The sequence below is a fragment of the Protopterus annectens genome, chromosome 3.part1 (genome assembly GCF_019279795.1).
Source record: "Protopterus annectens isolate FY-2018-M chromosome 3.part1, PAN1.0, whole genome shotgun sequence".
Classification (NCBI taxonomy): Eukaryota; Metazoa; Chordata; order Ceratodontiformes; family Protopteridae; genus Protopterus; species Protopterus annectens.
Window position 1 is genome coordinate 1,394,007,107 of NC_056732.1, and position 16,052 is coordinate 1,394,023,158.

General features: G+C 39.4%; 1 protein-coding gene across 1 annotated transcript in view; it reads right to left on the reverse strand.

Moving 5' to 3' along the window:
• Positions 1-16,052, reverse strand: part of LOC122798479 (bestrophin-2-like) — a 624,740-nt gene that overhangs the window by 271,906 nt on the left and 336,782 nt on the right. The window contains exon 5 of the mRNA XM_044067436.1: positions 13,949-14,103. Within this exon, the coding sequence (XP_043923371.1) occupies positions 13,949-14,103 (155 nt within the window). The remainder of the gene's footprint in view (positions 1-13,948; positions 14,104-16,052) is intronic.

A 16,052-nucleotide genomic window follows, 5' to 3' on the forward strand; every position in this document is an offset into this window, starting at 1 on the left:
CCTTGCAAGAGCATTAGAGTAGCTGGCTTTGGAGTGTCTCATGGTGGAGTAACTACCTTATAGTCTGGGCAAAAGGGGCCTTAGCTTGTAAATCTGTACCAGCCTTTCCCAGGTGTGTGTGTGTGTGTGTGTGTGTGTGTGTGTGTGTGTGTGTATGTGTGTGTGTGAAAATCAAATGTCAAAGTGTGTGTGTGTGTGTGTGTGTGTGTGTGTGTGTGTGTGTGTGTGTGTGTGTGTGTGCCAGCTGCTTGGAGCAGGGGCAGGAAGCACTGGTTTCACATACACAATGGTGGAGAACTTGGCTTGGACACTCTACTGAGATCTCAACTCTATGACTGTGCCAGTGGGGAGTCTTATTGGGGACCTGGAGGGAGGCAGATACAGAAATCCAGACCTTGGACTGAGTCTGTTCCCTGTGTGCTGTTAAGAAAAATGGTGCTTGATGCAGAGAGCTGCATCTGGAAATACTGGGTGCATTCATTTTTGCTCCATGTGAATGTCCCTCTTCAGTGCCAGTGGTGAGGATTCAGGCTCTTTGATTACTTGCCCAAAGTGGAGACGTGATATATTGGTGAGCAGTGGTGTGGATATTAATTGAACTTCTTTAGCCTGAAGGCAGTTGTCACTGAAGGTGTGTATTCTCAGCAGCCACATGATAAACATTCAGAGTTTCATTATCATAATAGTTTTATTTATTATTTTTGTAGTTTAGTTTAGTCAGAGAAAGCAGGCAAAGATGTCAGCAGAGGATTATGGCAAGCCTACAAAGAACCAGTTGGCCAAGGTGTGTGAAGCCAAAGGACTGGTGCACGCCAACCAGACTAAAGAGGAAATGATTTCAGCCTTAGTCGCTGCTCAGACTAGCAACCAGGAAGATAACAAGTCTGTTGATGGGAATTTGCAGCACTCAGAAACAGGACAGTTCACCTTTTCCTCAGAGGACTTAAAAATCCATCTACAGTTAAAGAGACTTGAATTGGAGGCCAAACTTTGGAACTAGAATCAGCAGAGAGACTGTGGCATTTGGAGGCTGAAGAAAAAGAGAGACTGTGGTGTTTGGAAGCCAAAGACAATGAGAGACTGTGGCATTTAGAGACTGAAGAAAATCAGCAGCAGTGTCAATATGAGAGGGAGATGATGACTTTTCGCCAAGGTCATGGAAGTTTATGGGGAAGGGAATAACTGATCCCCAGAAGCAATAAAGGTCAGTAAATTTCTTCCACAATTTACAGGGGTGATTATTTTGATAGTTTTATTCATATATATTTGAAAGTGTATGTAAACAGTATAATGTTGACCAAGGGCTCTGGGTACAGTTTCTGACCCCCTTACTGCATGGTAAAGCTGTCATTGCTGTTTCTAAATTGTCTGATATTGAGTGTTTAAATTATGATAAAGTCAAACATTGTTTACTGGAATGCTTTAAGTTAACACCTGACGCTTATAGAAAAAAAGTTTTGTGAGCATAGATACAAGGCAGATGAGTGTGTGTGGGATTATATTGCTGAGCTAAGCACTTATTTTCATAGGTGGGTGAGAGGGTGTCAGCTCAGCACTTTTGAAGGACTGGCAGACCTTTTGGTAAGGGAACAAGCCCTTTGTCCTTTGCACTTTGCAGGAAGACATGAGAATCTGGTTGTCAGACCAGGAATGTAACAACTCTGCAGATGAGCTGGGAAAAAGGGGATATCTACTTAGCAAGCAGGGCATCACTGCACAGGAAAGGGATACCCAGTGCTGTACATGGATATAAGGGAACCTGTGGTAGGCAGCCTAAACCACCCCAACAGAGTCCACAGGGAACAGGGGAAGCCTCAAGTTCAGGTACATGGACAGGATCAAGGGTTAGATGTTTTAAATGCAATCAGTGGGGTCATATATCATATAGATGCCCATTGAGGCAAGGTGGGGAATAAAAGTTGGGGGAGCCAGCAAGTGGGAATAAAAGTATGCCAGTGGTAAGTTGTCTGAAGACAACAGAGGTACCAAACTGTCACCAAAGGTTATATCCTATTTTAGTGGATGGAAAACAGGCCACTGCCATGAGCAACACAGTCCCCTGACATAACCATTGTGAATCCTGCAGTGGTTAAAGAGGAGCAGTACTTGCTTGGGCAGTCCACTCCAGTCAAAGCTTTAGAATGGGCCCCATTCCAAATGCCTTTGGCCAGGGTTCACATTGTCTGGGAGGGTGGAAAGGGAAGCAAGCAAGTAGGTGTGTCTGAAGATATTCCTGTTGATGTCTTGATAGGAAACAATTTTGATAATGCAGTACCTTGTGTGCATGTAGTTACATGCAGTCAGGATTGAGGGCAGGCATGTGAGTATGGTAGCCAAGGGGAGACCCAGACAAATTTCACACCTGAAGCCAGGGCTAGTGAGGTGGCTATTTCAGGGAGGAAGCTACCCTGTAACAGTGAGTCTGAAGCTGAGCCACAGCTGCTGGTAGGTACTGGTGTTCCCTTGGACAGGGTGACTGCAAGGACAAAGGTGAGTGGCAGTACCCAAGCTGACAGTGAGGCATCACTGTCAGAGGATACCAAACTTCCTGTGGAAGGGGAGCTGGGAAGAGTTACAAAGATAGAGTTGAGACAGGCTCAGCTCTCGGACCCTACACTGAGAGGCTTGAGGGAGGTAGCTAAGGAGGCATCTGATTCTCAAAGAAAATGGGAGTCTGTGTACTGTAACAAAGGGTTACTGTACTGAGAGTAGACCCCTGAGGGAGGGCTAGAGGCTGTGATAATACAGCAGTTGGTATTGCATAGAGCCTACCGTCTGGCACTTCTAGCCAAAGCCCTTGACATTCCTTTTTCAGGTCATATGGGCATAAAATGTACCAAGAGACGTATTATGCAGAACTTTTATTGGCCTGGGATTTACAAGGGATGTAACAGGGTATTGCAGGACCTGTGAGCAGTGCCAAAATGTAGGCAAGGCAGAAGACAAGGTCAGAGTTCCTTTGATGCTGTTGCCTGTGATTCAGAAGCCATTTCAGTGCATAGCAATGGATATTGTGGGGACTCTGAGTACCCAAAGTTCCACAGGGAAGAAGTATATGCTGGTGGTAGTAGATTATGTTACTAGATACCCCGAAGTGGTGCCTCTGGCCGAGATTGAGGCAGAGAAATTGGCAAATGCTTTGCTAGAGATTTTCAGCAGGATAGGTTTCTCGAGAGAAATACTGACTGACAGAGCTGCCAATTTCATGTCATACCTGCTGGCTTGTCTGTGGAAGCGCTGTGGGATAAAGCACCTAAAGACTACCTCCTACCATCTTCAGACTAATGGTCTTATGGAGAAGTTAAACTCTACAGTAAAGACCATGATATGGGCATTTTCAGACCAGTTTAAGGGGGAATGGGACATATATTTGCCCTATCTGCTGTTTGCACACAGAGAGATACCCCAGGAATCCACAGGTTTTTCACCCTTTGAGTTGTATGGGCATAGGGTGAGGGGGCCTTTAGATTTGATTTGTGAAAAGTGGGGAGGTTGTGTGGGAATCTCACAAGGAGTCTGCTGTGACATATGTCCTAAACCTCAGAACAAGGCTTAGGGAGCTCCTGGACTTTACCCAGAAGAACCTAGCAGGAGCCCAACAGCAGAAAAAGGTCTGGTATGACAGGAATGCTTGAGTCTGAGAGTATGCTGTGGGACAGCAGGTTATGGTTCTCATTCCTGTCAGACACATTAAGCTGCAGGCAGCTAGGGAGGTGCCCTTCAAAGTGGTAAAGAAGGCCAGTGATGTTAACTACATTGTAGACCTGCTAGGCAGGAGGCAGGGGTACCATGTTAACATGGTGAAACCTTACCATGATAGGGTGGACCTTGTAATAAGTATTTGCAGTAGGAGGCAGGAGGAGTATGAGGGGGATCTATGGCTACAGTGAGCCAGCCAGCAAAATGCCAAGTTACTATGGTGGAACCTAGGGTTGCAGTGCCAGTGCAGATGGGTTCTCAAGACAGGGTATGGGTTAATGTATTCCCAGATAGGCTTGTTCCTCTCAAGTAAGGTTTCTCCAGGGTCACTTAAGAAACCAGCTTGAGTCTTTGAAGGGGGGGGGGGTGTGTGAACATGTGAGGTATTTCCAGCTATGCCAAGAAAAGTCGGGCAGTGAATGTGTAAGATATGCCAGCACATCTAGCTAAAATTTTGTAAAGAATTATATTTCATTTGTATATCAAACTGATTTCTACAGATGCTTGTGTTAAAAATGTATTTGTAAAGCTGCTTGCTTTCAAAATGTACCAACAGTGTGCCCTGCTAGACAGAAAAAGAAAGCTGCATGTATTATTGTAACTGTTGAAATATGTGTATGTATGTGTATATGTATATATATATATATATATATATATATATATATATATATATATATATATATATATATATATATATATATTGAAGAGGTTAATCGCAGTCCAGCTGCAGCTAACTTTGAAAAAAAATGTTCTGAAATTAAATTACTGGGCCTAGGCAACAAAGATGTTATCTCACAGTTTTGAATGAAGCCAGAGAGACAACATCTGTAAGAAGTATGGTTTGTTAGTCCTTATAGATAGAGCAGAAGTGTTAAAATTGTTTTACACCTTCCACATGTTGCAATAAACTTTAGCAAAGCTCAAGATATGTATTGTAACACATATGTGCTAAATCCTGGCAGCTTCTAGCCAAAGGAATAGTACGGAAATTAGAAGTCATACGACTAGTTGTGTGTGATGTCATTCTGTAATCCATCACTAAAGATGATCTTTTAATACTAGGTGAGACTGAAGTCTCATAGCAATTTGTTTTTGGAACCTGACAAAGAAGGACCCCTCACCTACTTTATCTTGCCTTGCTCTAGTAAGTGAACCAGGGAATAGTAATTATTTAGATCAGTCAGAAAAATGTAGTGAGATTAGTTAAGTACTGTTTTCCTGTATCTGTATGAATCTATTCACCTATATTATTTTAATATTTCCTGTGTCTGAAACTCTGGTGTTTACTGTAAATAGATATTTAGTATTTTCCTTTTCATTTCTTATTTATTATTAAATATATTTAAACTTTTTATTGTGGCTGGTCTTTTAGAGAATATTTTATTCTCTCAGAATACTTATATATATTTGGTGACAGCTGTGGATGCCCCTGAAAGCCTGGCTGTTTGGTCAAAATTACCATTTGTATTAATATTAATTCCACTCAGTATAATTGCATACCCTTGCAAGAGCCTTAGAGTAGTTGGCATTGGAATGTCTACCTTATATTATGGGCAAAAGAGGGCATAGCTAGTAAATCTGTGCCAGGCTTTCCCAGGTGTGTGTCTGTGTGTGAAAAGCAAATATCAGCGAGTGTGTGTGTCAGCTGCTTGGCGCAGGGGCACAAAGCACTGGTTTCACAGACAGAGTAGTGGAGAACTTGGCTTGGATACTTGGCTAAGGTCTCAACTCTATAGCTGTGCCAGTGGGGAGTCTCACTGGGGACCTGGAGGGAGACAGATAGAGAAATCCAGACTCCGGACTGAGTGTGTTCCATGTGTGCTGTTAAGGGAAATGGTGCTTGATGTAGAGAGTTGCATCTGGAAATACTGGGTGTATCGATTTTTGTTCCATATGAACATCCCACTCCAGTGCTAGTGGTGAGGATTCAGGCTCCTTGATTACTGGCCCACAGTGAGGATGTCACATGTTCTACCAGATGCCATATTGTGTCCATTTCTATATAGATGTGGAAAATTATCAGCTTGTCATTCATGTTATATTATCCACTGCATAAACCTTGACCATGCCATGGTGTACCATAAAACAAAGCTGGGGAAGGGCCAACTGCTTCAAGAGAAAGTAAATGCCACTGACTGTACACTCCTGCCACTCCTAGCATTTTTCTGAAATGTAGCTCAGAAGTTTCCATAGCTGTACATCTTTGTGGAGTTGTGCAGTGAGATGTGCAAGCTGCCACTCATATGACTGTGAACAGTGACACTCTGTATCTGCTTGCATTTGCATATCATTATTGCCTCATTTTGTTGTGCAACTTAATTTAGTCTCTTTATGCAGTCATTTGCAAACACTGAATAATGCACAGTGCAGGCCGCTGATCTCATTACCAGGTTATATATTTGAACTGAGCACATCCTTTTTGCTAGCACTAATCAAACAACATGTTTTATTGTGTGATTTGATTATGTATTCTACTCTTTGTCTATACAAACAAAGGCATCTTGGAACAAAATACTTTGCTTATATGATCTAATAGACCATATTTTTCATGGTTAAAAAGGAATACAGTAAACTCTCAGTTAACTGGCACCCATTGGGATTGGTAGATGCCAGATAACTGTAGTTTCCGGTTGCTTGAGAGTCACTATTAAAAATAGGCCTGACTAATACTGTACCCTATACTATTTGTTTGCTTTGACTTGTTCTCAGGTTGGGAAGAGAGGGAATTTATTCCTATCTTGCTTTTTAAAACTCTTTTAAAACTGTAAAAATGTGAGTTATGTTTCTGTGTGTGTGTGTGTGTGGGGGGGGGGGGGACATAAAGTGCAACACATGAAAATTGTGATGTATTTCTTCAATGTTTTTTTCTGGTTGCTTGAGTTCTGGTTAACTGGGAGTTTACTGAAATTTGTTTGAGAGCTTTGAAAATATAATGTGAAACTAAAGTAAAAACTAGAAAGAGGGAGAAAGAAAGACACATAAAAGTGTCTCCTTATAATTTTGCAAACTGACCATATAAAAGCTGAATGCATATTTTGCAGGAGGTTTGTGTTAACCTGCTGAGATAGTTTTGACAGGCAAAGGAGAATTATAAGTACACAGATGAAAATATGGTGCCCAGAAACTCTGGCAAATAAGTTATGATTTTTTCAAGACTTCCACATATAATGAAGCATCTGACAAATAAGGATGCCGATTTATTAGACTGACTATGCTGGTTAAGAAAGGATCTGCAGTGATAGTGTTACTAAATACAAGTTCATTCACAAAGCTAATAAATTTAAAACTGAACTGAAACTTATTTCATGGAGTGAAGCTACATTACAAAATAAAGTAGCAGACACAAATTTTTACATTTTCCAAGAAATGCTTATTTTTAAAGTTTTCAAGAACTCTGAGATACATTGAGTGATATTCTTACTCGAGACTATGACAATTTTCATCTACTTATCTTAAGAAAGACATTTAGGTATCCCAAGGGAGACCTGGTCATTTTCTGTTAAAATCATCATTAACCCCCTTTTTCCCATTTTTCTACATGGGGGTCACGGTGTTGCATCATCTGTCTCCATTGTTGTCAATTTAGTGCCACTCTCCTTCCTTCTTCAGTGTTCATGCCTGACTGTTACAGGTCTTCTCTAATGCAATTTATCCATGTCTTTGTTAGATGTCCTCATTTCCTCTTGCCTTCATCCTGTCTATCTCCCAAATCCTCTGTGCATGTGCCCAGTCTACCATAATCTGTCCTCTTTGACCTTTTGTGCAATTGGAACTACTTTAGCTTCTGCTCTGATGTCCACATTTCGTTATCTGTCCCACAGTGCACATACTACTACCTGTCTCGGAAACTTCATCTCCATCACCTCTAGTTTCCTCAGCTGCTTTGGCTTCACTGCCCAGGTTTCTATACCATACATTAGTATTGTTCCTACCACTGTTTTGTACAACTTACCTTTTAGCGTCTTTTGCATTCTTCTGTTACATACTACCCTGACACTCTATGATGTTGGCTGCATCCCCTCTGATTCTAGATTTGACCTCTTTATTTAGACTTATTAGTCATCCCTCCAAGATACTTGATACTTCAAAAGACTAAAACTAATACAGAAAACTGCCTTGACATCTAGGAATAAAGTCCAACATATAAAACAATTTGCTCTTCCTGTTCTAACTTCAGGTTTTGGGGTAATTGACTGGCCCCAAAAGGTATTGGATCAGTTTGGACAGGAAAACAATAGAAATGCTTCTTGCTTATCAAATGATAAATAACAATTAGTGTCTACCAAGATTATATATTCCTCTTCAAAACTGATTACATGTATAGAGCTGCAGTTATAAGACTGCATACATATCTGCTGAACTCACCAGATCCAAACATAGTGAAAGTTTTAAAACATGAGGAGAAGAAATATAAGACAACTTCTGTGCTTAGTTTAGCAGAAGCATTTCGGTATCAGGCAGGAATGGAAATCAAACCAGAAGAGGACAAGAAACAGACAGCAACTGAATGTGCCAAAAAAAAAAACGAAAGAATATAAGGAGAAGGATCAGATGAGAAGGTAAAAATGTGGAAAAGGCATAAATATTGTGCCAAGAATAGAGATCTTCTGGGACAACCTCGTGAAGATCAGGATTTCATACAGAAATGGTTAAGGAGAGGTGAATTGAAACCAAAAGATGAAAGGTTAATAATGGTGGTCCAGGATGATGGTGTACATACACATCAGTTTACAGAGTCCATTGAACATGTGGAAGAAACAGAGAAATGCAGGTTCTGCAACAAAGAACTGGAAACAGTCACACATGTTATTGCTGGGTTTGATACACTCATGGCAGACAGCCTGTATACTGAAAGGCACAATCATGTGACAAGACTGCTGTGATATGGATTGTGCAAACACTAGAGTATAGAAGTAGTTGAGAAGCATTGGAAATATGAACCGCAAAGCATTATAGAGAATGATGAAGTTTATATCACATGAAGCTCACCCATTACCAACGGTTCAAAAATAGGTGTGAGAAAACCAGATATAGTAGTCCAGGAAAAAAAGACATAAGTAATATTGATCGTTGAAATTGCTACACCTAGTGATTTGAGTGTTTTACATACAGAGAGACATCAAGTCAATAAAATACCAGGATTTGCAGGCTGAAACGAGCAGTATGGAAGAAAGATACCTAGACATTTCCAACAGTGATTAGAACAAGAGTTCTAGTAAAACATAATTTACAGTCATATTTAGATGTGCTGCCAATACATGTAAGTCCATATGAATTTGCAGAAGGAGTCAGTTTTGGCCACATTGCAGGTGCTGCAAAGATAACTTTTGGCCAACTTCAAATATTGGAACAATACCAGTTTCATGAACTTTAATCTTACCCTGACTTCAGAATAGGGCACATTTATGTCTTGGTATTAGAAGCCCAAAAGAATTGAAAAAAAAAATAAACTGAGAGAAGCAATACTTGAAGCTGTTAACCTGTTCTACTCTTTCCCTTCTATCTCAATTTTCATTTTCTTCTCATTTCCCCTATTTGTTGTCATGGCAAGTATTTTGCTTGTACTCAGTTTTATCCCAGGTGCTTTCCGTTTGCATTCCATTCTTCTATGATTTGCTGAAGTTCTTGTTCAGACTCTGGTAGTAATGTCACATTGTCTGCATACAGCAGCTTTGTTGAACTGTCTTTTGTGACCTATTTGCTGATGTGGTCCATCACCAATATAAGCAACAGTGGGTTCAGAGCTGAATCCTTATGCACACCCATTCAAACTAGGAACCCACACATTCTATTAAATATGACCTTTTTAAGGAATTTAGATTTCTGTATATTGCATTTGTATTACTATTCTTTTATTGCTTGGATAAACCTGATATGTGTATGTGATGATATGAGGTAGTGTCAGCTATGACAGAGAGAGTAGGGCAGTGCATGTGTGACATATGCCAGCATATTTAGCTGGAGTTTTCTAAAGAGTTATATGGCATTTGTTTATCAAATTAATTTGTACAGGTACTTATGTTGAAAATGTATTTGTAAAGCTGCTTGTGTTACAAATGTACCAGCAGTGGGTCCTGCTGGACAGAAAAGAAACACACCTGTATGTCAGACTGTATTGTAACTGTTGAAATGAATATATTGTAACAGAGGATACTGGAAGAGAAGAGGTTAATCTCAGTCCAGCTAACTTTGAAAAATAGTCTGAAATTAAATTATCTGGTTTAGGCTATAATGATTTTATCTTACAGTTCTGATTGCAGCCAGAGACAAAATGTTTGTGAAAACCAGGACTAGGGATCCTACTGTGTTGTCCTTTGGGGTGAACTAACTGCTACCCTGAAAGGGTGGAAGTTTTTGAAATGTTTTTATAGCTTCCAGATGCTGTAACACATCTTGGCAAATCTCTCTATGTGTGTGTGTGTGTGTGTGTGTGTGTGTGTGTGTGTGTGTGTGTGTGTGTGTGTGTGTGTGTGTGTGTATTATAACACATATGTGCTAGATTCTGGTTCAGTTTCTAGTAAAGGGGGTAGTATGGGAACCAGAGTCAGATGAGCAGATGTGATGTCATTCTATAGCCAGCACTGAAATGATATTTAGGTATTAGTGAGAGATGTCACTTCATCAGTTTGTGAAACCTGGCAAAGAAGGACCAATAACCCACTTCCTCTTGCCTTGCTTTAGTAAGTAAACAGGGAATAGTATTTTTTAGATCAGTCAGGAAAATAGAGTGAAATTAGATAAGTACTGTTTTTCTGTATCTGTGTGAATCTATCCATCTGTGTTATTTTTAATATTTCTTGTGATTGAAACTCTGGTGTTTATTTTAAATAGATATTTAGTATTTTCATGTTCTTTTTATTATTTATTATTAAATATATTTAAACTTTTCACTGTGGCTCAGATTTTAGAGAATATTTTAACCTTTGAGAGTACTTATATTTATTTGACACTGTGGCCACTCCTGAAAGCCTTGCTGCATTGGTCAAACACTACCATTTGTTTTAGTATTAATTTTACTCAGTATAATTGTGTACCCTTGTAAGAGCCTTAGAGTAGCTGACTTTGAAGAGTTCTGGTGGCATTATCTATCTTATAGTCTGGACAGAGGGGGCATAGCTGGTAGATCTGTGCCACCCTTTCCCTGATGTGTGTGAGAAAATGAAATCTGAAAGTGTGTGTGTGTGTGTGTGTGTGTGTGTGTGTGTGTGTGTATGTGTGTGTGTGTGTGTGTGTGTGTGTGTGTGTGTGTGTGTGTGTGTGTGTGTGTGCGCTACTTGGAGCAGGGACACATAACACTGGTTTCACAGAGAGGGTGGTGGTGGACTTGGCCTGAAACACTTGACTGAGGGCTCAACTGTACAGCTGTGACCAGTGTGGAGTCTTACTGGGGCCTGGTGAGAGAGATGGAAACCCAGCCCCAGGACAGGAGTGTATTCCCTGTGTGCTCTTAAAGGAAATTGTGCTTGGTGTGGATAACTGCATCTGGAAATACTGTGTGTATCCATTTCTGTTCCAAGTGAACATCCCTCACTGGTGTTCGTGGTGAGGATTCAGACTCCTTGATTATTAGCCCAGAGGATAGAAATCACAGTGTATCTTGCTTCCTATAAATAAAACAAATAGGATTGATGGGAGTGAGTTAGAAATTCTGTTAGAAGAGGTAGTAGATAAATTAGTCTTTATCAAAGCTCTACCCTAAGGTGCATGAGGGAAGTGTGACAGTACTAGGACCCATGATAACTCTTCTTTACTTAACTTTGAAGTTAATTGATGCTTAGGATATGCAGGCTCCACAAGCACTTAGTGATGAGTTTATTTCACATAAAACAGTACATGCATTCAAATCTTTTCATTTAGGGAAGATTGCTGACAGGTGACATGAAAACACAACACATACTACAGCACATTGTTTCCAGTTGATATAAGAATTTGGAATTATATTTTGGTTTAGTCTGTTTAATGAGAACAAAATAAAGCAAACAAACTTTATCATATAAGCATACAAGCTTTTCTATTGTCTATAAAATCATCTGCAATCAGCAGTCACTGATTTGATTAAAATACTTATACAAATTAATTTTCAACTTCAGCTTTATTTAAGTGTTTAATTACCTAAAGACTGTTACACAAGTTAAAGTAAAGCATGCAATAATAGTAATGTGCATATGTTCACATTAAAATATTGCAAATAGTGTAATGTTGCTTAAAACAAATATATGCTGAATAATATTACCAAAAGCACACAAACAGCACAAATAATACATTTAATAGAAAACACACACACACACACACACACACACACACACACACACACACACACACACACACACACACACACACACACACACACACACACACACACATTTTTATGTTCAATGTTGTTATATCAAACTGATAACCTTGCAATGCCTTCAAAGAGTTTGCCACCAATGTACACAGGGTCAAGCATTCTTTCTTCTAACCACAATCCAAGCATCTTAAATGATTACTGTATCCAGGTTTCCTTATTCTAACTGGAATAGGTTCCACCAATTCCCAACACTACAGTGGGAAGAATTCCCCAACATAGCCAATTCCCTGGCTACAAAATAGTGATGTTCAAGCACCTGGGGCTCAGACAGCTGTAGTACATTCATGGCAATTAAAAAAACGTCCAGGTTTCAAGTAATGATGCATGAATGGCAAAATACTATAAATGAACTTTTAGCAAGTATGGTTGACCAAGCCAGTGAAAATACAAAGGTAACAAGCTGCCAGTTCATACTAGATACATCCTGCTGCTTTGAGTGTTGTTAATGCTGAGACCAAAGCACCCATACTTTCAGTTTAGCCCCACTAACAACATGTGAATTTAAAAGGTAAAACAGCAGCACTATCAGAAATTAATGCCTTTGGAACTCCGAATTGAAAATAAGGTTCAGTATCAACGAACTACTGAAAAGGGGCCACATACACCTTAAAAAAGCCATTGAAGAAATGCCAAATATCTTATAATAAAAAAAGATACAGAAAAGGACTTTCACTGAGGTCCACTGAGGAAATTCAAAAGCTAGAAGATGCATGACCCTACAGCGAGCCTGAAGAAGTAGAGAATGCTGAGATACCACATCCTCTCAAGAACTTAATCTAATTGGTCCACACACAATATAAGAACTAAGGCTGCCTAAAGAGTAGCAAAGGACAGAAACTTGATAATAATGTAACAAACTGAATGGAATATGTATGTACCTGAAGCAAATCAATGTACAGACATAGCTCAGCACAAAACTCGATCATTTCCAAGTAAATTGCCAGACGACAGGGATAAAACATCAAGCTATAGCTAAACAATAACCATTCAAAGTTAGCAATATATAATTTGAAAAGTGAATCCTTTTTTTTCTCTTGTAATAACTTACAAGTTTTTAGTGAATATATTTGTGGATAATTGTAGTACTTACTGTAGTAATATAAAACAACCAAATTGCCTCAAGTTGAGGAACTACTCATATGATCCATCTTATTGGAAAAGGAAAATATGATGATGAGAAACATTTTAGAACGACATACATGAGGTATTGCTATATCCTGCATGAACATTAAAGATATAAAAATAAAAATATACATGCTTTACAAAGAAAGACACAATTATATAAAGACAGATGGAATGAGATTGCAAATTATAAAGGAAGATAAACTAGAAAAAAAAGTACTTCAATTTAGATGGCAGAGAAATGCTAATTTCAAATTGTGGAATATTATTTATATTGCATCGCGAAAATGGATGAAACAATTTCCATAAGTTTTTGCCAATGACATTTATTCGGAAGGGTAATCATTGAATAGTCTTTGAACAATTATAAATAAAAAAAGTAATTTAATACTTTTAAACAAAGTAAAAAAAACTGTTTTTGAAACATATTTAGTCCAATTAGCTATTTGGGAAAATGGGGTTGCTAATTTAATGTGCATGATGTTAAGCAGCCCCCCCCCCCCCCCCGTGTAGGACATAACAAAATCCTTTGCTGTACTAGAGCAACATACATGATGCTTTCAGGTTGCTCTGCTCCATGATTTTCTTTCCCTTTCCCAATCTACTAATAGCTGTGTTGGTGCAATCCCCTCTGGTAATACCAAATACACTTAAGAGCAGCTAATGTTTAGCTGGAAATGAACAAAAGGGGAGGAGGGATAAATAAAGAAAAATACTCTAGTTTTATTTGCACATTTCAGGACATTGTTGCACATATTGTTTCATTAAATTACTTACATTTAACATGTGCTGGAGAGCAACATTGTCTTTGATTCGTCCTTCATTTCGTGCTTTTGTGGCAAGATTTGCAAACCACACACAAGGGACCCAGTACTTATTGTGAGGTGACTTCAGACTCTCCAGTTTCTTGTGTTCATCAGGGGTCATGAATCCTGTAAAAGGAAAATATAAATGATCCCGAATCTCTCCAAAAAAGCAATGAATTATTTTTCTGTACCTGTAGCATGAGGCTATGATACAGTCCAACAGGGACAAGGAGCACAACATTAAGACCTATGAGCCCTTGGAATTATAGTTCAGTGGTTTTCTAACACAATTAGATTTAAATTGGCATGTTCCAGCACAAATTGCTCTGTTGTACATAAAGCAGTAGACACAGAACTGCTACATTTAGCTTTTGACTTTTGATTTGGATGGCTGTGCTGAAACTAAACTAGCACACATGTCACTTTAGTTCTAACCTCAGGAGTAGATTAGGTTTCAAGAAGCAGTCTGCATAGTACAATACCAGAGAAAAAGAAGTTATGTACTTACCTTACCATTCCATCTGTGTTGTCACTCTTCATTCTTCCTCAACAAATGGGTTTGGATCTGATCTGTCGGATCCAACTCGGATGATCCTAAAGCTCGCAGCCACCAAATCTCTCGAGATTCTCCCTTACCCACAATGCACCTAGCCAATTACCTCAGATCTTATTTGCTGCTATATTAGTGTAGGAAGATGAAGAGAATTATGGAAAGTCATATCCAATGTCATATAGACATATAAAACATGCATATTTAGAGACTATGTAAATATTCCTTCCTACAGAACCCATGGACGGGGGTTGGTGGGAGGGGAGATGATGAAGAATGAAAATCAACAACACAGATGGAACGTTATGGTAAGTACATAACTTCTTCTTCTGATGCTGTCAATCTTCTTTGAATGGGATAGAGTCCCTAGCTACTTGTATCCGGTGTGGCCTCAAGGAAGGATATTCCTGAGCACCATAGAACCAAATGATGCCCTACCTTTGGAGATCAGATACAACTTGCAATGAGTGATTAAGGTGTGAAGGAGCAGTTCAAGTTGCTGCTGCACAAATGTCTTCCATAGACATCCTAGACTGAAAAACCGTGGAAGTAGTGATGGATCTAGTGGAGTGAAAATCAACAACACAGATGGAACGTTATGGTAAGTACATAACTTCTTCTTCTGATGCTGTCAATCTTCTTTGAATGGGATAGAGTCCCTAGCTACTTGTATCCGGTGTGGCCTCAAGGAAGGATATTCCTGAGCACCATAGAACCAAATGATGCCCTACCTTTGGAGATCAGATACAACTTGCAATGAGTGATTAAGGTGTGAAGGAGCAGTTCAAGTTGCTGCTGCACAAATGTCTTCCATAGACATCCTAGACTGAAAAACCGTGGAAGTAGTGATGGATCTAGTGGAGTGTGCTTTCAATGGTTGTGTAAGAGAAATGCCCAATTTAGTGCAGACAAAAGAGATGCAATTTGTCAGCCACTTTGATTTAGTAACTGTGGAAATCAATTTTCCCAATTGTCATCCAGAGAAGGAGATAAATAGTTGGTCTGCTTTACTGATCTTTTCTGTTCTATGTAGATAAAATCATAATTGTCTATGAACATCCAGTAAATGTAAGATATATTTTCCTTTGTTGGTAAACCTAGGAAAAAACACTGGCAAATTGACAGTACTATTGATGTTGCATTCTGACACCACATTTGGAAGAAAGGATGGGTTGATATGTAAGGTCACTCTATCTTTGTGGAAAACCAAGTAAGAAGCTTTAGAAGATAGAGCTTGGATCTCAGAAATTTTTCTTGTGGAAGTAATGGCAACCAAGACAATTGTTTGCCGTGAAAGATATTCAAGGTCAAATGTAGCTGTCAGTTCAAAGGGAGGTTGTGTGAGAGACTGAAGCATCAAATTCAAGTCCCATGGAGGTGTAGGGTCTTTAAAAGGAAGGTTTAGAAGGAGTGTCCCTTTTAAGAAGGCCTTGCTTAATTTGTGAGACGCTATGGGTGCGCCATTCAGTCCTGTATGGTAATTTGAAATTGCTGCTAGCTGTACCCTAACGGTTGAGGTACTGGC